Source organism: Trachymyrmex cornetzi, unplaced genomic scaffold (assembly GCF_001594075.2).
Source record: "Trachymyrmex cornetzi isolate Tcor2-1 unplaced genomic scaffold, Tcor1.1 scaffold26, whole genome shotgun sequence".
Taxonomy (NCBI): domain Eukaryota; kingdom Metazoa; phylum Arthropoda; class Insecta; order Hymenoptera; family Formicidae; genus Trachymyrmex; species Trachymyrmex cornetzi.
The window spans coordinates 1,316,772-1,340,378 of NW_017297270.1; the positions used below are offsets into that span (position 1 = coordinate 1,316,772).

The 23,607-nt window shown below is 37.2% G+C and overlaps 3 protein-coding genes across 4 annotated transcripts; 2 read left to right on the forward strand and 1 right to left on the reverse strand.

Moving 5' to 3' along the window:
• The first annotated feature begins 1,074 nt into the window (after positions 1–1,074).
• On the forward strand, positions 1,075–10,548 carry LOC108761729 (protein tramtrack, beta isoform). 2 transcript variants are annotated; one of them, XM_018508438.1, is made up of 5 exons: positions 1,075–2,392; positions 6,394–6,897; positions 8,205–8,476; positions 8,575–8,925; positions 9,012–10,548. In XM_018508438.1, the coding sequence occupies exons 2-5, from the start codon at positions 6,525–6,527 to the stop codon at positions 9,627–9,629; spliced, it is 1,614 nt and encodes a 537-aa protein (XP_018363940.1). In that variant the 5' UTR covers positions 1,075–2,392; positions 6,394–6,524; the 3' UTR covers positions 9,630–10,548. The 2 variants fall into 2 exon arrangements, with proteins under 2 accessions (XP_018363940.1, XP_018363941.1); XM_018508439.1 differs by having other exon boundaries at positions 6,400–6,897.
• Positions 10,549–12,262: 1,714 nt separating this feature from the next.
• On the forward strand, positions 12,263–14,941 carry LOC108761681 (CUE domain-containing protein 2). Its single transcript, XM_018508347.1, has 5 exons — positions 12,263–12,410; positions 13,024–13,113; positions 13,796–14,135; positions 14,213–14,386; positions 14,458–14,941. The coding sequence occupies exons 2-5, from the start codon at positions 13,025–13,027 to the stop codon at positions 14,716–14,718; spliced, it is 864 nt and encodes a 287-aa protein (XP_018363849.1). The 5' UTR covers positions 12,263–12,410; position 13,024; the 3' UTR covers positions 14,719–14,941.
• Positions 14,942–19,174: 4,233 nt separating this feature from the next.
• Positions 19,175–23,021, reverse strand: Iswi (nucleosome-remodeling ATPase imitation SWI). Its single transcript, XM_018508440.1, has one exon. The coding sequence runs from the start codon at positions 22,788–22,790 to the stop codon at positions 19,767–19,769; it is 3,024 nt and encodes a 1,007-aa protein (XP_018363942.1). The 5' UTR covers positions 22,791–23,021; the 3' UTR covers positions 19,175–19,766.
• Positions 23,022–23,607: the final 586 nt, after the last annotated feature.

Sequence of the window (23,607 nt, forward strand, 5' to 3'; positions counted from 1 at the left end):
TTTAATTATTTCATTCATTCATTCGATGATGCCACATGCCAAAGTCGGAACAGGGCCTACCTCTCGTACGTATTATCCGTGATGCGCATGCAAGTTATACACACACACAGACATACAGGATATACAATTTAATGGCGGTTCCAAACGGCAGTTTGAAAGGTTTTCTTGGCAATAGATACTCTTGGTGGTTTGCCAGACCGCTGAAGAGGAGCTACGAGCGTGTGAAAATTTTTTGGATCTACCGGGGATGGAATTCGAGTCTTCTAGCATACTCTAACATGATAGACTCGCGCGCTATCTACTATGCTAAGCTCATTTTATGTATTTAAATCTTTTCTAAAGAGTTCTTATCATGTAAAATATTTGTTAATTTTTTAATTGTTATCATTCGAGAAAGAGGCGCTTTTCTAGGTATATGTGAAACGCTGTCCGATTTCCGACAGTTCTGTGAGTTCTATGGTAATTCTCGTGTAGGTCTGAATGTACATAAGCTTTTTCCAAAGAGTTCTAATCATTTTAACTACTTGTTAATTTTTTAAATAATTTACATTATTAAATGAATCATTCATAAGAAAATGTTTAGGCAGGTGTCGAATGTAGATAATCGATATAATTGCCCGTATTGTATGTACATACTTATTAACGAATTAGTATGATCAGATCGATAAGCCTTTGTCAGAAGGGCAATCATCGCATTCATAGATTTTACCTGCTTCGCGATATAATTCGACCATTCTGATACCAATTTCCTCTCGGAGAGAAAAAGAAGAAAGATAAACTGATGCAAAAGTTCAGCCAAAAAGAACAGGCCTATAATTTCAACATAAAAAATCTCTCCGACTAGTCTCCATAATCTCTCTATCGACCTTAAGACATGTCTTAAAGAACGATAATTTGTTGTCCTTTTAAAGCGATTTTAATGAGGTCCTTAAAAAGTAATCTTAAAGAATTCGTCCTTTCAATAATGCTCACTAGATAGGGATATTTAAATCCTAACATATTATCTGTTATCGGACGGCATTTTGCGCATAATGATAATTTTTGTAAATTTTATAATTCGTCTTTGTCCCTCGGCGATACTTATTCATTTTGCATTATATCTGTAATCCTTCAAATTGATAGAGATGAAGTAAAATGTTACGAATGCATTTGTCCACCTCCCGCGATGAATCCGCGCGCATTCATGAATTACGTTCAGTTCCAAAAATACAATGCTCCCGTCACGTTTCTGCTTACTGTATTATGAGACGCCGTTGAGCGACGAGCGTCGGCTCATTCTACGCGCGCACGCTAATACGTTTTTTGTCACGCATACAAGTAAAAATCGAACACAAATCGAATCGCGTTCCATCTCCCTCTTTATATATTTTATGATAATATTTTCTGATCACATGAAAAATTATTACATTCGCTCTACGATTTCGGCGCTCCAACCCAATCGCGGCAAACCAGTGAGAGGAAGCGGAAGCTGAAAGCAGCGAGCCTGCGAGCCGATAGAGTCGGCCGACAATGCCGACGCTCCGATCGATCGGAAACGGAATTCGCGCGTGTCGACGGAGGCGTTTCGGGACTCTCGGATCGAACATCGTCAGGTCGGTTAGTAATTTCAAGCAGACGGCGAAGAGAAAGAGCGAGAGAGGACGGCAGATTGAGAGTGGAAGGGAGAGAGAAGGAGACTGCTGGGCGCACGCATGACGCACGCGCGCGCAGTGCGCACACGGACACGGACACGCTAGCGACGCGAAGCGGACGTGCTGGGAGTGCTGGGACGTGCGGAGCGGAGAGTCGGAGACCCGAAGAGACGCGGCAGCGGCACGGACAATATGCGTCGACGACCGGCGACGCCGTCGCACATGCGCGTCCTGACGCGCCCCTGTTCGTTCACCGATTTCGATTTTAGTCACTCCCGGGTTCGGCTTCGGAGAAAATCGTCCCGCTCTGCGGCATAGCGCGCGCACGGTCAGCCACGGGGCCACCACCCAATTCGTGTCGCAATTACGAAAAAACTAACGTTAACGATCTCTCGCGAGTCTTGAGCTTGACCGGCGCGCGATATATCAGGATATAGACGTGTCGTCGAAGGGTAGCGCGTGGCCGACAATCTTCGCCTGCACCATCTCACGAGGATAAAGCGGATAAAGTATCGTAAAACGCTGAACGAGCAAGAAGAGGGAGAACAAAAGAGAGAGAGAGAGAAGGCGCGAGCGCGGGACGGACACGCGCGACCGTCGATCTCCACGGATTCGACGATATTGCCTCGTTCTATCGTCATCCTCGTCGTCGTCGTCGTCATCGTCAAAGCCGCGGGAAACGACCGTCCAGTCCGATCGTTCGGCGAGCAACACGCCGTGGCATTATCGCGACGAGTAAAACCGGAGGAACACTCGGAGAGGTGAGATAGCGATGCGCTTCCGCGAATCGATCGGGAGTACATTGTACGATGTTTGATAGATATCAAAGATCGTTAATCGCGATTTCGAAGATCTGTAACGCGGCCGCGTCACGCCGGTCACACGAGGTTGCGTTGGATACGAGTGGCCGGTGCAGGGCAGTCGCGTTTTCGTAGCATGCTGTGTCGCGTGCACTTGTCACAGTCGCCGTGTTTTATAACCGCCGGGTGCCGATCCTCGCGAACGACCAAGTACGCGAACGCCGCGAACGACGCGGGACGCGGGACAAAGAGTGGGTGTACGAAGCGCGCGCGGAGAGAGGGAACCGATGCGAATAAGTGGAGGGCGAGGACGGGACGATAACGTGGAGTTGCGAGTTGCGAGATCACGCTCCTCAGCGTGTCGGAGGAAGAGAAAAAATAAATGTATCGACGCTTTTTCATGTCGATGCACGTGAAGCGAAGTACTCGCACCCGAACGTATAACGTAACCGTTAAAACGCGGCATCGTGCATGACGCGCACACGCGGGCTTTCGGTATAGCACGGCTGCTCGTATAGGGAGAAAAAAAAATAAGTAAATAAGGAAAGATGGCGCGGAAACGCGTGTGGAGTGGAGAACGATTATGTTGCGAAAGTTTCGTAACGAAATTTCGTAGTTTGCCTTGCTCCGCTCAAGCGATATGAAGGCTATTGTAGCATGTAAAAAGTTGTTACCCATACAGCACCGAAATATTGTAGGAATGTTGCAGAAATATTGTAATGTAATATTGCAGCAACGTTACAATTTAACACATTTAAGAAGCTATAAAATTAATTAATCCAATTTTTTTTGTTAAAATAAGTATTAGCGTTATATTTTGAAGTACACATGAAAAAAAATTATATTTAAAATAACGTTTCCCCTTGAATTCGGGAATTAATTTCATGTTCCCCATCGTCAAGCTGTCATCACCCTAAAGCTGTATCCTAGCTCGCATCGCTTGATCTCAATCATAATTGCTGCTTCGATGATCTACGAACTCTGTATTGGCGTTTTCGGCCCGATCGGATTTGCACCAATTTGGGTTGAATTAACGACGTTTCGTGCTCTCCTTTTGGTAGAATATGTGACGTCAACCAATAGCAAACATTAATTCAACACAAGTTGATGTAAAATCGATCGAGCCGAAAATGCTATATATTAATAGATAGTATAACTATGAAGTATCTGGTCAATAGATATTGTTAAAAAGATGTATAAGTTAAAATATATTTATTTCATAAATGGAAAAAGATTTAGAGAAATTAAAGAAGAAAAGATTTAGAATTTTTTTATTAATTTTCATATGCAGAATAGTAGTGAGCTGGAATATATAAATGTGTGTGTGTGTATATATATATATATATACACACATACATTATGCCTCATATGATTATAAAAATATATATATATATAAATTATAACGGGTCGTATAAATATATGTACATATAAATGTATACAAATTATTATCTATATATATAAATACAAGAGAAATTTACGTATTTTTTAATTCGATATAAAAATAAGACAGCATTATTTAAAATTATGTAATTACGTGAGTAATTAGAGTATGCAGCTATATATTTACATGTAATATTAAATTGAATATAATGTTATATAAGATTGTGTACTGTGAAAATTTTTTTACCGGAATATTTTGTAATGTCATTCGTGATAAAAGATTTTTTATATACATAATTATTTAATCACAAGTGTAAATAATAATATATGTAAAATTGATTGATATTAGATAAAACTTGATGAATCATAAACTGTACATGCATGCACAAGTATTTAAGCTCAAAGTAGTTTATTTATTCTCATAACTTTTTAAAAATATTATTGCAACGTAAAATCATGTTGCATATCTATATTTAAGCAATATTTCTGAAATATCACATTGCAACATGCAATGTTGCAACAATATTGCTGCAAACTTCTGTGCTGTATGAGTATAAAAATATAATTGTAAGAATCAAAATTTAATTTATTGTAAAAGCGTTAAAATTTAAATTATGGATTTAATTAAATTTACAACTATTAAAAACACCCCGTATTAATTATTTGAAAAATGGTTAAATTTGATGAAACTGATATTTTGTAGATTATGAGATACTGATCAAAAATTTCCTCAGACGAAATTATAAAAAATGGACAGATTTTGCTATAGCATCATTCGAAAATTACTATTTTGGATCTAATTAAATTGAAAAATATCTTTATCTACTATTTATTTTTTTACAACTATATTTTAATGCATAGATCAATGAGTTGAATCTGTTGATGTAAACAAAAGACTATATTACTTTACTACTTTTTGAAAAAATATGCAATTTGCAATATACATACTTGGAAACTACATCTTATTTTAAAACTATTTTCTTTACATCAACTGACTTATTTCATTAATCTATGCATAAAAGTATTAAAGTACAGTTATTAAAAAGCGAATAGATAGATATTTTTCAATACGATTAAACACAAAATAGCTTTCAAATGGTGCAACCAAAGGTCTGTTTTCTGTGACTGAACTAGTGTACACTTTTAGAACTTAAAGTGAGATAGATATACGTTTAATATTTGTCGAAAGCGAGAAAAAGAGTTCTAGAGCAATCTAGTGCAGGAACAGAAAACGGATCAAATATCTGTCAATTTTTATGGTTTTATCTAAGGAAGTTTTTGATTAGGCATCTATCTATCCATATATACAGGGTGTAAAGACCGGAACAACGTTTAAGAGGAAATCCGTAAAATTATTTTGAGATGAAAATTATATTCTCAAAATGTTGAGACTATAATAATTTTTGAATTATAATTATTTAAAGTCAGCAAATTATACCGCTTAAAATTTGCGTATTCGTGTATAGTACGACGTAAAATGCTAAAAGTGAAAGCTAATTATTGCCTCTTGTAAATATCAATATAAAGATTGTGTATGCGAAAATACAATTACTGATATTTCTAATTATTGATATTTATTATGTAAAAAAAAGTATTTTCTCTCAACATTTTAGTATTAGGATTTCGTCTCCAAATGATCTCAGAAATCTCTCGTTGTTCCGATCTCTGCGTTGTTTCAATCTTTACGGCTATATATATATATAGGGTGTTTCATTTTAATTGATATCCTAGAATGTCCTGGATGATCTCGAGAAGGTGACACATGATTGAAAAAGGTTTCAGACAAAAGTTATGTGACTTCGAGGGGGATATAAGATGGTACCAATCACACATCGGTTTGACTTTGGATGACATTGTCAATTAAGATTACCTTGAAGTTTTTAAACGGAACCCCCCATTTTTTATCGCATATTCTCATAATTAATTACATATTCGTAGCTTACCTCGAGAGCTTTTCACAAAACACTATAATAAAATATTTTTTTATTAAATACTTTTCAAGTTAGAATGCTTAAAAGTTACATTACCGCCGACATTAGCATTACCCAAGGTGTCCGACCGACGTGACGGCTAAAACCTCTTAAATGTTCAGGACTCTTTTAAATATTGATCATGACTTCGTACTTTTTTGTTGAACAATCTAATCATTTATCGCTTTATTTTCATTTAGCAGCCGTGGTGATCGTTAGTAGGGTAAGGATTAAGAAATTTACGCGGACGAATCCTTCATCCCTCTTCTATAAAGATTAAGCTTGTTGTTTATTTTCCGTTATCCCAGTGCAGAGACGTCCATCAAGCCCAGCGCGCGTGTGACGCCTATTTTAATGCCGCGCTACTGTGAGTCGTGTGTTCCTATAAAAAGCAGCGGCGATTATATCGACATTTAAACGATAAGGAATACCCAGCGCAGAGCCGTACCTACGTAACGACTGAACCCGATAAAACACTATAATCTTCGGTATCATAAAACATGTCTGCGACGATTATTAACCGAGTCATTAAAAAAAAAAAAAAATGAAATGTCGGTGACACGGGTGAGAGGTGATGACTCACAAATTCATCGGATCGTTCGTTCGGGGAAGTTTCAGAGAGGCGAGGGTCGCGTCGAGTCTGTCCACCGAACATTGTCAACCTGCGGCGCAGCGGTATCAAAGAGCGTAACGTCGCGACGACGACGGCGACCTCCACGGTGAATATCAGGGGGAGCCCGGCGATGAAGCAGGAACCGGAGGACGAGGAAGACTGTTATCTCGACGAATCAAGCATGCCGGCTGCGTCAACGACACCGCCACCACCGCCGACGGCATTGCCGCCGACGTCGTCCTCGTCATCATCGTCTGGTCGGCACGGAAGCGTCACGCACCGCGTACGCTCCCACGCGCGCAGCCTACGTGCCATGGCGAACCCCAGCGCGGTCTGGGCACACTTCGATTTATGCACTAACGATCCGTTGCGTGCCCAGTGCCGCATCTGCGGGGCGGTCGTCGTCAGAGGTGGTGCAAATCCGCGCCAGTGCGGCACGACAAATCTGCACCGGCATCTCAGGGTACATCACGGAGGCAGACTGATCGGCAGACGTTATCATGGTAAATATAAAATACCGTGTCATTAGGGTACTTTCTAAATTTCTTCAAGTTTTTAAAGTTTTTTCACTAAGATGTAATACAGGCTTGATATAAGAAGACGAAGAAGACTTTTGCAACCTAATTGATAAAACTGTAATCTTGAAAAATATGAATTAAAATAGCGTTTTTTGTACAGAACAAATAACGTCATTGATGTCTTCTTGCTTGAAATTAGTTTCCTTCGATCGAATACATTGTATCTAATAGTGATCTCTATTTCACGTTTATCTAAATACACGTGTTACACGTGTAATTAATATTTATATCCATGTTTTAATCCATGTAATTTTTAATACACGAATACACGTGTATTGGAAAACATATGTTTAAAACGCATATCTGTGTATTTCAATACAGGGTTATACATGTGTTATTTGAAATATACGGGTACACGTGTAACGTGTATGACAATGTTCGGTGGACAGACTGTACGGAACACAGATATTCATATTTTATTTCATATGATTATTAATGTATAACAAAATATCCGCATATTTAAATACATTTACGGCGTAATTAGACTAGTTATCCAAGTTGTATTGTTGTTATAACAAATAAGTGAAATATTAAAATTTTTGTTAATGCTTGTGATACATCTTTTTCAACTAGTCAAATATGTATTTACAATTTAACATTGTATAATAAAAGATTATTACATGTAATAAATACAACTATAAAATATTTATTTTCTCATTTTTATTTCTTAATAAATTTATCTCTTTCTCTCTCTCTCAATTAATATTTTATATTTTATTTATAATAAACGATTTATTAGAAGCGCTACTTATAATGTGAATACACAACAGGCAAGAAACGAAACTTATGACAGTCGAAGCTGGATCTTAAGTGCTCTAAATAATTTTGTGTGAATTTGTATATCATATTTCGTAATTTCTTGAATTGCTCGCGTTTTTTGAATTAATTTTTCGAACTTAGAAATGCAAACTGATTAAAGTTAATCATTCGTTAGTAGAAATGGGCATTAAACTTTACATCCTACAATTTCTAATTCTAATGGAAATGAAATTTTAATTAAATTTATTGTCACAAGTTTTTCAACTTTTAATGAAATGATTTTGATTAAACGATTCTTCTAACTACATGATTCTTCAAGTAGATAATTAGAATTACAGAATTCAACGTTCATAATCAGAATTTAAATCTAAATTAATTACCATCGCTATTTAAATTACTCTTGTTATTCTATTCGCAGCATTCTTTCGACTTACATATACCACATTTATGACAAATTTATTTTTTTGTCCTAGTTTTACAGTCAACGTCCCAAGGCAGTACAAGTACGAAAGCAATAAGGATCGCAACGCAATCCTTAGTGAGACCTCACATTCGTAACATCGCACCAGCGCCGCTACCTCAGCAACAGCAATCACAGCAGCAGCAGCAACAACGGCAACCAAAGACTCTCGTATTAAAAACTATTCCGTTGAAAGTGAAACAAGTTGCACCTACAACTATCAAAATGCCATCGCGACAAACTAATCAAGGGTCCCACAATGTCGTGCATCAGCAACCTACAGAAGTACGTAGATTCATTGTGAATATTATATTTGTTATAAGATGAAAGTATAATTTGGTACAGAGATTTCTACTAAATTCGTCCTTTTCTCCATGTTTCAGGTTTGCCTAAGGTGGAACAGTTACCATAGTAATATGCAGAATAGCTTCCCGTCGTTACTGGACACAGAACAGTTCGTCGATGTGACCCTGGCGTGTGAAGGGCGGTCTCTGAAATGTCATAAAATGATTTTATCTTCCTGCAGCGACTACCTGGCAGACTTGTTACGGGAAAATCCGTGTCAACATCCTATTATTCTAATGAAGGATTTGAAATTTTGGGAGGTGGAAGCATTGGTTAAATTCATGTACCGCGGAGAAGTCAACGTCGCTCACGATAAATTGCCGCAACTACTGAATGCCGCCGAAGCGTTACAAGTGAAGGGACTAGCCGGTCCTAGTCCCTCGTCTCAAGTAAGTCAGACATTAGATTTATTATAATTACATTAGTCAATGTCTGTGGAAATTTTTAATTTATTTATATTCTTTTATATCGACAGAACACAAAATCACCGTTACTTATACCTCAAACGAAGCCATTGTCGTCTCAACATGTAGTTCCTAGAGGTACCACCGAATCCAAAGAGAATAAAACATCACCTTCAAGGGTGTCTATGTCTTCTAGTCCTAAGCGTGCGCAAAAGCGACAACAGTCCGAATCTGTAGAGTCAAGACCTTTTACCAAAATACGTCTGCAGCGACCCATCACGCCAACGTCTCCATGTGCGACTGTAAAACTGGAGCCTTTAGATATACCTCTTAGCCCGACGGAAATATTCTCAGAGAATAATGAAGTCACAGCTTCCTCAGACTTTGAAAAACTTATGAGTTTACACGAGGAAGACGATCCAGGTGGCGAGGAAATGAACGACGGAGACGAGAGACTACATTTTTGTGAACTGCCAGCTCCGCCAGATTTAAACGATAATGAAGACCAAATGGAGTTTGTACCTACAGATTTTCTAGAGCAACAGCAAGACATTGTCGAAGAACCAGAATTAAGTTGTAATAAAGATAATAATAAAAAAGAGTCTCTTGATTATGACGCTGACGTTGTCGAGGACAATGAAATCGAGCATAATGAGAAACAGTCCTCGAGAGAAAAGAAAATGACATAGTAAAATAAGATATAGAGATATCTTATAATCTATGTAATAATTGGATTATACTACAAATTTCAATGGAAACTAGTACTAAGAATCTGCAATTTGTTTTTTTAAAACTCGAGCGAAAAAATGCATTATAACGACAAACTGAATCAGAGTCATCACATGAGAACCAAGAACCAAAACAAAACAGATTGTTATTTTTGGAATCTATTAAGAATACTTTAGAAAATTTACCTTTAATTTTGCTGTTGTAACCATGAGATCTCTAATCGAAGATTAAATCTTACTATATAGAGTTTGAAGAATTTCAAAGAAGGTACAATACATTAGATATTTCCGCTAGTCGAACGCGTATTTTTTCTCGCAATGTATATATTTATTTAAATCTACATGTATTAACTTCGTATATATACAAATGATACAAGCATCTGCTATAGATTGCGCATTTATTTTTAAAAGAGTAATATAGTGTCCGCTATAACGAATTTGATTGTCTTGTCAATGGACGTGGATTTTATGTTGTGAAAATCTGAATTTTTAAACTCTAGACTTGTGTTGTATAACTTATCTTGTCTGATGAAAATGATAATATATTATGTATCCATTCGTTGCGAATTGTAATTATTTATATATTGGATATATGCCGAATAAATTGTCATTGGCGATACTCGCATTGTACGTGACTAAATTATAGATGTAAATTGTAATAAATGATGATACGTTTCACAAATAAACGGCTATTACAACATGCAGTTCTGAATATACTAACTAAAATATTTATTATACGTATAGGGTGTCTTGATAAAGAGATGCGAGAAAAATGCGAGTCTTAAATTTATACGAGTGTAAATTAAAATGTAAGCTTTTTCTGTTCGTTGATGCGTTGATAGTTGTAAATGTGACATCTTTGATATTCAACTGAAAAAAATAAAACTAATTGAAAAGAAAATTTGGAAGATCAAATTCCCAAATTAAAATTCCTATAGACATACGCTTTTCTTTGAATATAAGTTTTCAGAATAAAATGTTAAGAATATATTTCGGTCATCACAAATTTTAATAAAAATACACTTAATATGTTTTCACGTAAAAATAAAGATTTTACAAGAAAACGTCGCTCTGTCTCGAAAATCGAGATATTAATCGTTAAAATTGAAAACTGATAATTTTTCAGAATGTTCCCTTCCACTTCAATTTGAATGACTAGCTGCTTATTCGACGCGTTTTTGCATGAAATGAAAGAATCTGGTAGAAAAAATGTCGCTCTTTCCCGCAAAGCGAGATATTAATTAAAATTAAAAGTTCACTACTATTGAAGTTATTGAGTTATACTATTGAAATAAATCGTTAGGAACCGCGCTTACTTTTCGTAAGCCCGGATCTACAATAGGTATTTAAACCTTAAGGCCCTTATGCCCGTATTCATATAGCGTTTTCGACTCGATCAGGTTTGCACCAACCTAGGTTGGATTAATCTTTCCTATTAGTTGACGTCACCTGCTCTACCAATAGGAGAGCACAAAACGCCATTAATCTAATCCAGGTTGGTGCAAACCTGGCCGGGCCGAAAACGCTAATAGTCAGGCCTTATATTTAAGACTTCCTTAAATTTATCTTCACTCTACGAATTATTTCATTGACTACTGAGCATCTAAAGATAAATTTAAGGAAGCCTTAAATACAAGGTCTGACTATGAATACAGGCATTAAAGTGTTTTTTTAAGCCGACGCTTGACGCTCATTTTTAATGGCAAACTAAATCATTGATCAAAATTGACGTTCGATATTCGTCAATTTTTATCACGTGATCTATTTTGAAAGCTGAAAATGAACGTCGAGCGTCAGCATGAAAAAGTACATATAAGGAATAGATTATAGACGAATAGTCGATTATTCTCCTGATATTCGACTGTAACCCCGGATCAACAATAGATTTTTAAGTCTTAAGCCATAAGGAATGGACGAATCACAATCAATTATTCTCCTCGTATTCGACTGTAATTGGTCAATTTCTTATGGCTTAAATCTTAAAACACCTATTGTAGATTCGGACTTAGAGTCGGGGCCATTCTCACGCGAAGAAGAAGTAAGACGCATATGTTAGCACGATTATCGTGTGTGAGGTTATATTTGAAGGATTATAAAATCGCGTGACTGTCTACAAAGCATCAACATGAAGTAAAAAGGGCCTTTCATTTCATAGATAAAAATAATTGAAGTGACATTATTTTTGTTTATATACCATTCATGTCCATATAGATTTCCATACATCGATCGATACATCGATAGCAACGCGCGCGCGAATGCTTCTGATTCGCTCAAATATCGTCCCAACTAAAATGGCGGCTGATCAATTGCATCCACGAATTTTCCTCGATACCCATTCCAGCGTATATATAGTTCAGTGTTTGAGGTACCTTTAAATATGTACATACATATGTATACAACATAAAAACAATCTGCGTGAGTTGTGGAAGATTTTTTCAGCTTCAAAAATGGATATTTTAACTCTACAAACTTACTGCACATGCGCAGACCAACGTTCTCTCTCTTTTTTCTCTCTCTCTCTCAACATTCGCTCTCATAACAACATGGCAGAACCAATCACGGAATAGTCGGCGTTGTCTGATCTCTACCTTGAGGATCTCTACGCCACTCTACGCGTCCACCCCTCCCCTCGTCAAACTGTCAAATCGACTAGCGTTGTTTGTATACGAAATTTATCTTCGCTGTTTGGCGTTGCAGGCAAACTCGAGTGTCCCGATTGAAGTAGCCTGGTTTCAGGATCAGGTTCGTACCGGCGCGTTTTGTGCCAAATTTTTCGTGTTGCGAACGAACGATGACCGGCGCGGTTTGTGCCATCAGTGATCCACCGTTCTGTCATCGCCAAGCACTCCGATTATCGCTTTCCCTAATATCCCTTCTGTTCATCTATCCTTTTTATCTATTTACCTATCGATTTATTCACCTCATCTTATATGCGATGCAAATATTCCGCGTGATCGATCGCAATCAATCGCTTCTGTCTCGCTCCTCGAGGGACCGTCGTCGGAGCATCTCGCGCGTAAGGGCGCTTGAGGGCTGACCGCTGACGAATTAGAGACCTGCTGCCCTCTCGTCTCCCTTAACCTATATTAAAGGATCAATGAACGTTATCGCACGTACGCGCGAGGAACGTTTTTCGTCGCATCGCCAGTCAGAGTCAGACCGCGACCAACCGCGACTCCGCGAGAGACCGCGATCGAGCCTTTGAGAACGGCCTCGCTCGTGAAGGTCGGGAACCCGCGGGAGTGTTTGGTCGGATTTGCTTTCATGTCATACGAATATCCGAACATCGTTGATATTTCATCGAATATTTTTAGCCTTACCGAAGGATACGTATTAACGGGTTTGACGATTGCAGGATGAGTCGGACGATGGATGAGAAGGAGGAACTGGTGAAGAAGGCCTTATTTAGTTTTGTTAGGAAGCAGGTACCCACCGCTCAATTGAGGTACAGACCCGTTCTTTTTCGTCTCTATAATTATTTTCATTAATCTAGTTTAATAATCATAGGCTGTTTTCCTTTTAGCAGACAGTTGATACAAACATCATTCAAGGCTGCGTTCCGTTTCATGCATGATACGCATGATGTATCATTTATCCTTATTATTCACCGAACAAGGCTAAATGATGTACCATGCGCATCATGCATGAAACAGAACACAGCTCTAGCCTTTAACATTCAATGAATCAACATGTCTCGTAAAAGGAAAGCAGCCATAATTACATTTGTAATAATTTCTTAAAATGTATTTTCGTTTATACAAGAAGTGGTTTTAATTTATCTTATAAACTATATCTACATTGAATAATTCTTTGTTGTAAACTGGCGGCATTAGTTGCCTTATTTCAAATTGGTAATACAAATGTATAACGTTTTAAACATTTACATATCCTCTTAAAATCGGTTCTATATGTCTGTATCTTTTTGCTAATTGATGTAAATTACTGATAACAACTACTGATGTTATAATCAGTGTGAATTATCATTTATATGACATTCTATGTAATAATTATTATTGTTTTTACTAAACCAGATTACCACTGCTTTGTAAATGTCTACATTATTTTGATTCTTCTCCAATAAATTTTTTACTATGATGAAGACATTAATAGATATCCTCTTGTTTTAGTTTAATAGACGACATTGTGCTCAGTTATGTAGTGAGTATGGTAGAAGAAAGTGCATTGGAAGAGAACTTAGATGTGGACGGACTATGCGAAATGGTATCTGCCTGCCTTCCTGAGTTTTCTACTATCGAGAAAGAGGCTGTGTCGAAATGGTTGCTCGATGTAGAGAGTAAGTTGAAGCAGGAGAGTAAGGAGAATGAGAATTGCCAGTCCCACAGTGATCCGTTGAATCACATCAGTCTGGCTGCTCTACTGCCGGCCGGTACACAAAGAATGCGAGTCCATCATCTCTCGGAAACGAGTGACGCTGGAAGCGATTCCAGTGGAGAATACTTTTCAGAAGTAAGAGGAACAGAAGTAAGAGAAGACGTGGACGTGTACGAGATATGTTTTCGAGCATCTATTGTAACTTTTTTCAGGAATCTTCTTGGCATCAGGTGGCTCTACTGCAAGAGATGTTTCCAGCGGCGAGTCCTGCCGAAGCGAGGCATTGTTTAGCAGTGGCTGGAGGCGATATAGCGAAAGCCGCGCAACTTGCATTACATCGTCAGGAAGCGGGTCAAAGCATCGTGAGCAATCTCACGTTTCTAACGGTGAGATTTCATAGCGACGTTGCTTAATTGTATAAAAACAGTATGATTTAAATGGCATTCATTTGTTTCAGCCCAACGGTCGTAACAAGGCAAGATTGAACGATGAGGAGTTGAAGTCTCGTATCATCGCACGATACAGTTATGTTGATAGGGACGACGATTGTCGAGAACACCGTCCAGTCGCGCCGAAAACGGAGCCTAAGAAGTTGGTACGGTATCTTGACAATAAGATCGTAAGTGTAAAGGGTGAACGTTATACGGAAGTACGAAGGGGTGGCGAGGATGAGGATGGTAACGAAGGTGGTAGGAAGAGAGGCCATTGCCGCCCGTAACCAGTCCCTTTGCCTCCACCCCCTGATCCACCCCCTTGGAGGCATCTAAGAGATTTTCGATTAAATCTTTAACTTAGATCATTTCCATCTTATCCGTATATAAAAGTATAGACAAAATATTGAATTTAAAAGCGTTTGCATTTCTGTTGACGTTTCATTTTCATATGCATCCTGCACAACTCTCGGAATCTCTTTCATGTAACATTAATTTATCACCATTACATAGCAGTAGTCAATTTTTTACTCGTTTGAATTTATTCACAAAGATAATCTTTAAATGGATATCTTTAATATTTTATTTCGTAATGCAGATTATATCTTTATCGAGCGTGCAATGGCCGTTTTAAGCAAATATTCGTATTTATAGTTTAAATATATGAAGTTATACAAATACGTTAGTGAGATCCCTATTAGCATCAAGATATACTTACTAAAGACTTATGAAGAAGAACTTATTTTGTGTATAATAAATTGATTACAATTAATTATTTAACGTTAAGGCGTTTCACAGCTTCCACAGTCAAATATTCTTTTAAGCCTTGTCAATTCCACAATGCTAGATATCAACACAAGAAAGAATTAACAAATCACATTTGAACAGTTCGGTCACAACTATAATGCGATTGATCAATTCTTTCTCCATCCGAGATCTTGGACCGATTTCTAGCATCTTGGACATAAGGTTTTACAAAGAACTTGTCCGACTCGTTATTAATTTTACATAGTTAAGATACAATTATAAAAGAGATACATATATTTGATTTAGATGATTATTTGTGAATTGTTATGTAAAAAAATACATAAATATGTTTTATTATTTAAATAAGCTGGCTATTGTAAACTCGGCATTTGACTTAATATTCATTCCTCTTATTTTACTCTGATAATAGTTCTGTTACATTTTTCAAGTTTATTTATTTTATATAGATATAAGAGTACTTTTTTCATATAGAATGATTCTTCAGAAACAGAACATCAGAATATCTTGATCAAAGATTTATATTTTCTTCTCGTAACTGCCATACAAGTTGTACATAGCGATTTTGTGTAACTTGTATTTACTTGTGTAACATGTATTGAATGTTAAGAGTAGTCCTGTCCACTCATGTTTTACTTATTTCGAATGTTTTCAAATCTACATATTATATATTTTATATGTATTTAATTGCTCTGTTTCTGATGGAACACTGTATATAAATAGCTAAATAGAATTATTTAATTGCATTATTACTTTGTAAGTGTGCGAAGAACTTTTAATATTTCACTGTATACTTTTAATGTTGCGATTACTTTATTTATGTTATACAAATCATGTGAAAAACGTTTTTTTTTTTCTTACATCTACATTAAAGGTAGAGAGTGATGAGCGCGAACGAGAGGTGATTTATGAAAATATACCTGAAATGTATTTAATCAAATAGCAACATTGTCATGTAGTAAACTGAATCCTTTTTCAACTGCACTATAGGAAAATGTACTATATATATTAGACGATAAAGCAAGAATTTTTATCCGCACGTTTATTCAAGTGTCCAGAAATAATTGTTTGACAATTTAGTAAGAGTCAATATTATCCTAGTGACGTAAGGACCGATTGCCGCGAACGCGCGAAAATGTACGTGTAATTATCGTTTATCGAATAATCAAAATCGGGGAAGGATATAAATTGTAAAAATTATTTGATAGGTGCATCTATAGCACCACGTATCTGTCAAATGAAAGCATTGATATTGCTAAACACAATTACAAAATATTGTAGATTTTAAATAATATATTGTAGTATACGTACTTAGATGAACACGAAAATATTCGCTAGAAAATATTCACTCTCTAGGGATAAAAAGTCTGCTTGAAAGCCGCCATACAATTTGCCAGTATTATTATCCTATTATTGTCGCTGTCGCAGACTTTAAAATGTAGCGCAAATATAATCATTGAAGCGTTAGGAAATCATGTATAGAATGATATAAACTCTAGACTTATTTCAGAATTCGTTATCTTGATGATGTTCGCATAGATATACGGGAATTGTGATTGCTTCCGAACGCTGTAACTACGAAACAGTTTAAATTTAAATCAAATATTTATTCTATATTGAATTTTTTTAGCTTTAATATTACCAACACCTATAATCGCTTTACGATTCAGGGAAGCGATTTATATTATATTTGCTTATAAACATTGCAGAGAAACGTAACTTGTAAAAGTAATTTGTAAAATTATTTACTTCACGGATTATCAGTTCGACAATTTCTAATTCTTCTTTTATCTTTAATTACTGTTCTGTGTAATTGATCTTTTCAATGATAGTTGAACTTCGTAAATATATGAATGTAATGCAATACATGTCTTAAAATGAGCGGATTCTTGCCATAGATAATTATAAATATATACGAACATGCTATTATTGAATTGTGTATTCATCGTGGATACATATTTGCTGAAAACTAAATGTATTTCATCGCTGATTAAATCTGAATTATACCGATACTATCAATAGATTTTGAGAATGATTGCTAAAAGGAAAAAAAATTGCTAAAGGAATACAGTGAAAAAAAATAGAAATAACAAAATGGATTACTTTAGTTTTAAGTGAATTTTCCACGAGTCCTTCTACGTTGCATATAAGCACGGCCATTAATTTTTAACTCGTTATAGATGTGAACTTTTCAAGTTGCGTGAAAGTAAGATGTAATGATTGTAATTATAATATATTGTACTTGCCTTTTAATATACTCTAATCACGTCACATGTCTAGATCACAATTAAAAATGTTGATACAACATGAATTCTTTCTCTTTGACAATTGATTGCCAGCGATTATATGTAAAGATTATATGTAATTTTTGAGAATATTTGTATTTTTATGACTTTTTGGATTGAAAGAAAAATAGCGATTGTGACGATTATATAAAAGTATGCAATTAGGACGTTATATTCTGCAGTATAGAATTTTGAGGGTTTAAATACGGTTCAAAAAAAGTCAATGTCAGAACGTTTTCTTTTTAAGTTATATATATATATATAGTCACACAATACATCATATCTTTCGATCTTTTGTATTGTGTGCAAAGAAATTTTACGTTCGGTTAATTTTCATATATTGGATTCATTATTTTTTCGCGTAATTTGTTAGTTAACGAAAACAATATAAATATTTGTCTAATGTCAGTACCTTCATTTTAAAGACTTAAATGACTGTGTGGCGTTCATATTTTTATCATTTATCAATAAATTCGAGCATCATAAATGTTCCTATTTTTCAATGCACATTCTTCACAGTACATTCTGATATTTGCGATTAAATATTGGAGCATTACGCTTATAATTACTAAGCTTTCATATATAATAAGTATAATATAGTTTCGACAAGTATCGACCAGTATTTGATGTATAAAACTTGAACATACAAACATTGTATTTCCTTTCAGGCAATTGTGGAAAGTAATCAAATTGCGACGATCAATAAATCTCATAAGTATCGAAGTATAACATTACATATATGTATATATATATATATATACATGTGCATATACACACATATACACACATATATATATATATGACAGTTGAAATAAAACATCCTTCATCCGTAAGTAAGATTTATTTATTATCAATGTCTAAACGTAATTTTTTTGCAAATTCTTATTTAACGTGTATGTAAACTTAAATATAAAACTATCTAAGTGTTTACATTTTTATCAGAAACGCTATGGGATGCGATGTGTATTGAAAAGCTGCAATTTCCGAATGATGGAACATCAATTTTTCTCATTGAAATTAATCCATGATTGCATTTGAAGTTAAGAATACGATGAAGAATATTATGGAGTAATGTTTGGCTAAAATCAATCAACGTATATATCACTATACGTTATACTACCATTTTTTTAAAGATCATAAAAAAAGAATTTTACAGCAATGATTCATTTTAATCTTAACAGAGTGATTTATTTTAATCTTATCAGGAAAATATTTTAAAAATATATGTAATTTTACCAAAAAACATTTCAAATAAAAGTTGTATGATACAGAGAGGGACGTCCCTCTCTACACTATACAATTCGACAAGTATTGACCAGTATTTGACGTATAAAACTTAAACGTATAAATATCTGGAGACACTGGTAGTGTCTCGGCGCTAAACTACGCGCAGCGACATTGTATTTACTTTCAGGCAATTGTGGAAAATAATTAAATTGCGACAATTAATAAATCTCATAAGTATCGAAATATAACTATATATGTATATATATGTTTCCTCTGATGTTTTTTTAGTAAAATTTGCATATTTTTGAAATATTTGTCTGTTAAGATTAAAATTGAATCATCCTGTGTAATATATCAATGAGATACTTAAGCTAGTACAGGATTTTAATTAATACAAATTATACGAATATCTTAATTCAACCGACATATAAATATAGAATGATGATAAATTTTAAAGATTGGAGCAACAAAGGAAAAGAATGTTAAATAACAACTTACAGTTTTGATAGATCCAAAGAAATAAATAGTGTATTTTTCTTACGCTTCTCTCTCTCTCTCTCTCTCTCTCTCTCTCTCTCTCTCTCTCTGTCGCTCTATCTTTCATCTCTTAGTCAGACATCCGTGAGCACATGAAAACCACTTGCAATGTCAAGTTCTGCCTAAGTCCATCGGGAAGTATTGCGGTGTAATTATCGACAATTCCGTAGCATTAACAAAATTTATCTAGTTTTGTAACGCGATTTTCAGAGATCAATTATTGATAAAATGATAAAAGTAGTTTGTGTCGCTACAATTTGATGAGGCCTGATGAACTTGGCAGTCATTACCTAAGAATACATTTCGTTTACAATGGAATATAAAATAGTAAGTCTGGAGTCACACATGGAGTATGTCTGTGGTGAAAATGAATTAAAAAATTGATATAATTTTTAAATATAGAAAAAAGCGCCCTGTGTGAATACCCGTGGTCCGTATTTCAGTCATATTTAACGCACAAAAATCGTAATAAGTGTTCTAAAGAGTCCAGAGTGAGGCTCGCCGCATATATACTCAGTCGTTTATTTCTTCTTTTTCCTAGGCTTGTCCTGAGGCGCCGGCAGATTCTCCTTTCGCTTCGACGTCGGTTTCGTTCCTATGTTGCTGCCCTTCTTTCTCCTCTCCTGTCTCTCGCGTTCCTCGAGTTCCTGATTCTCGCGTTCTATCAGGGTTATCAGAGTATTGCAGCGACGCTGCAACTCCAACGCGGTACGCGATTTGACGAACCAGTCAAAGCGGAACTGCGGGGCAGATCTTACCGTGGCACGAAGCTCCTCGTACACATTCTCCTTGTCGAATCCGAGTTTGTGTAGCATGCAAACGAGAAATCGATCCTCCTCCTCGGTGTAATTTTTGCCCTTATTCGTGCCATAGGCTATCCTGAGCTGGTGGAAAGGCGCGCGGTATCTAGCCATTTTCGCGTCCAGTGCTTTCTTGATGCCAGCTCGTCTCTGTATCTTGGCCTCACCGCGCTCGATCTGCGCCATCACGCGATCTATATCCTGCAGCTCGTGACAACGTTCCCAGAAAACGGCCGAATACTCCATAACTTCCTCTGGCGTTTTTCCTTCAACCTCCTTCGCAATATTCTCAATGTCATCGCGACCATACTTTTCATTCGCCTTGATAAACTGATTGAAGTCCCGCTTGGTCCAGTTGGTGAAGCCCTGAAGCAGTAACTTCTCCTTCTCGGTAATTTCTTCGTCGGTGAGCGGCTGAGCGTCGTCAATTTTGCGCTGTTCCTCCTTCTGAATTCGCGCGGCGTCCGATCCAAGTTCAGGATTCTTCGGAACCTTGTAGCCGACTGTTTGTCTGAAATAATAAATCTCTTGATCCAATAGTTCGAAAAGTCGTGGCGGGAAGAATTGAAAGTCCTGCACTATCGGTTGTTTCGGCGGTCTTGGTGCTTTCGGCGCCTTCGGCTCCGACACTCGTAACGCTTCTCTGAAATAAGCGTCGACGGCATAATTGGCTTTACGTTCGCGTTTGGGCGGCTCAATCCAGTTGCCTATTCCAAGGATCTTCTGTTTTTCGCGGTAATCTTCCCCCTCAAATTGATATACAGAGTCTGTCGGTGCATCGACGGTAAAATTGCGTAACGAAGACTCTCCGAGGCTCTCGAGTTTCTGCTTCATCTCCTCCGTTTTGGCCTCGCCTTTCTGTAATATTGTGTCAATATCCTCGTCGGTAATAGCGCTGTCCTTGGATGCAAATACCTCGTTTGCACCGTGCCTGATCATATTTAACATCTCATCCTTGTTCAATGCTGTTTGTTTGGCATCGACTAGTCGTCCCTGCTGTATAACGAGCTTATCCAAGCGCAACTTCACTTCGGCCCGCTCGACGATCTTCTCCTCCACCGTGTTCTCTGTGATAAACCTAAAAACTCGAACTTGCTTCTGCTGACCTATACGATGTGCACGATCCATCGCCTGCAAGTCCATCTGCGGATTCCAATCGGAATCGTAAATGATGACCACGTCGGCGGTAGCTAAGTTAATACCCAGTCCACCAGCACGAGTCGACAGCATGAAGATAAACTTTTCGCTACCGGGCGCGTTATACTCGTTGATCTGCCGCTGTCGATCTTCATGAGCCGTGTTGCCATCAAGTCGACAGTATTGGAAGCACCTCCAATGACAATAGTCTTCTAGAATATCTAGCATTCTTGTCATCTGACTAAAAATCAAAACTCGAGATTCTTGCTGTTGCAATTTTGGCAATAATTTATCGAGTATCACCATTTTACCACAGTTGTAGACGAGATGTTCGTCAGTAGTGTATGGCGGTCCAGGTTCAGCACCATCAAACAAGTATGGATGATTGCAGCACTTCCGTAACTGCATCAGAATGTTTTGCAGTCTCATCTTCTCTATCTTTCCTGCACCGTTTACTATATCTATATCCTTCATCAATACTTTGGTATACCATTCTCTTTGCATTTTACTCAAGCCAATGTACACCTTAATCTCTTTCTTAGGCTTAAGTCCCTTTTCTACCTCGGACTTCAATCTTCTCAGAAGGAATGGTCTCAGAACTGCATGTAACCTCTCGACTAAAGAATTATCACCTAGAAAGCTATTTGTGTTAAACCATGAATCAAAGTCATCAGAGCTATTGAATACATCTGGTAGAAGGAAATTCAGAAGAGACCACAGCTCATGGAGATTATTTTGAAGTGGTGTGCCTGTCAAAAGAAGTCGATTGGTGGTCTTGAATTCTCTGAGGATCTCTGATAATTTAGACTTCTCGTTTTTTATCCTGTGAGCCTCATCTATCACCATGTAGCGCCAGTTGAACTTTTTGAATACAGATTTCTCCTTAATGACCATCTCATAAGATGTTACACACACGTCCCATTCTCCAGGCATCATCACATCTCTTATGAAGGTATTCCTAGTCTCTGCATCTCCAATCAGACAAACAGCTCTGAGAGTAGGACACCACTTCTTAAACTCGTTCATCCAATTAGCCAACGTTGATTTCGGTACAATAACAATGTGAGGTCCAGGGATATTACGAAAATGCTTCATGTATCCCAGCAGAGAGATAGTCTGCAGTGTCTTACCAAGACCCATCTCGTCAGCCAAAATACCATTTATGCCGTGCTCATAGAGCGATATCATCCAATTTAAGCCGCGTATTTGATAGTCACGCAACTCACCGGATTTGATGTAATGAGGGGATGATTCAAAGCGCGTGGTAGGCGCCACACTAGCATTACTCTCTGCCAGCAACTCCTCGTCCTCCTCTTGCTCGGTTTTACGATGCCTGTGATCGCCGGAGTCTAATTTAGGGATCTCCGGCTGTTTCCTGGGTCTACCAGCTTTAACCTTCAAAGGGCTACCAGCCTTATCCTTCTGATTGTTCGTCATAAAGTGTGAGAAAATCTCAGTTTGTTTTAGCAAGTAATCGAATCGTTTGCTACGGTCTGTCTCAAGCTTCGTCTCAAAATCGCCGCCCCTGGATGATGTGGTTTCTGCCGAGGACCCATTCGAGTTGTCCCCGGTGTCACCGGTATCCGCGTTCTCATCCGGCTTGGACATCTTGCTTGTCACAATCTACACGCACAGTTTACGAGGTCCTCTTCTTAAATCTTCGCGGATCGTGTAGTACTTACGTTAAGTGCTCACGTTGAGCACGGACTGTACGATTCACTTGTATATATATCACTGATGACCGCTTTGCTGGCCAGTCACGATTGTTATCGACACATCAAAAGTGATTCAATGCATCGCATCAAACACCGATATGTACGGCATCACCATTAACCGCCATGTTTTACACCGGATTCTTTTACGCATGCGCAATAGTGCAACACATGAGCGTATACAGGTGCGTTCCGTTCAACTCCCTTGATTCCGTTGCACGTATAAAGATGCATTTTCATGGGTATCAATTGACGCGCGGCAAAGGACGCGCGATTTTGGGTGCTTTCCATTTGATGACACAAGTCTTAAGCCTAATGTCCACGATACTAGAAATCGGTCCGAGATCTCGGACAGAGAAAAAATTAACAAATCACATTAAGCCCGGATCCTCATACGAGCAACAGATTGTACTTGACCGGATAAAATTCGGTCAAATACATGATATTTTAACATTTAATTAAAAATGTCTGGATGACTCACAAACGTTTTTAATGGTACTTCATAACTCTTCATACGAAATACAAACGATTCCATGTTTAAAACCCGGATCCTCATACGGGCAACAGATTGTACTTGACCGGATAAAATTCGGTCAAATACATGATATTTTAACATTTAATTAAAAATGTCTGGATGACTCACAAACGTTTTTAATGGTACTTCATAACTCTTCATACGAAATACAAACGATTCCATGTTTAAACTTTGTTGA

Bases quoted from the DNA above. Each gene is read 5' to 3' on its own strand.
- Iswi (XM_018508440.1), bottom strand. From the start codon at position 22,790: ATGTCCAAGCCGGATGAGAACGCGGATACCGGTGACACCGGGGACAAC.
- LOC108761729 (XM_018508438.1), top strand. From the start codon at position 6,525: ATGAAGCAGGAACCGGAGGACGAGGAAGACTGTTATCTCGACGAATCA. The intron at 8,477-8,574 runs GTACGTAGATTC...TCCATGTTTCAG, and splicing joins TGCATCAGCAACCTACAGAA to GTTTGCCTAAGGTGGAACAG. The intron at 8,926-9,011 runs GTAAGTCAGACA...TTATATCGACAG, and splicing joins GTCCTAGTCCCTCGTCTCAA to AACACAAAATCACCGTTACT.
- LOC108761681 (XM_018508347.1), top strand. From the start codon at position 13,025: ATGAGTCGGACGATGGATGAGAAGGAGGAACTGGTGAAGAAGGCCTTA. The intron at 14,136-14,212 runs GTAAGAGGAACA...AACTTTTTTCAG, and splicing joins GTGGAGAATACTTTTCAGAA to GAATCTTCTTGGCATCAGGT. The intron at 14,387-14,457 runs GTGAGATTTCAT...CATTTGTTTCAG, and splicing joins GCAATCTCACGTTTCTAACG to CCCAACGGTCGTAACAAGGC.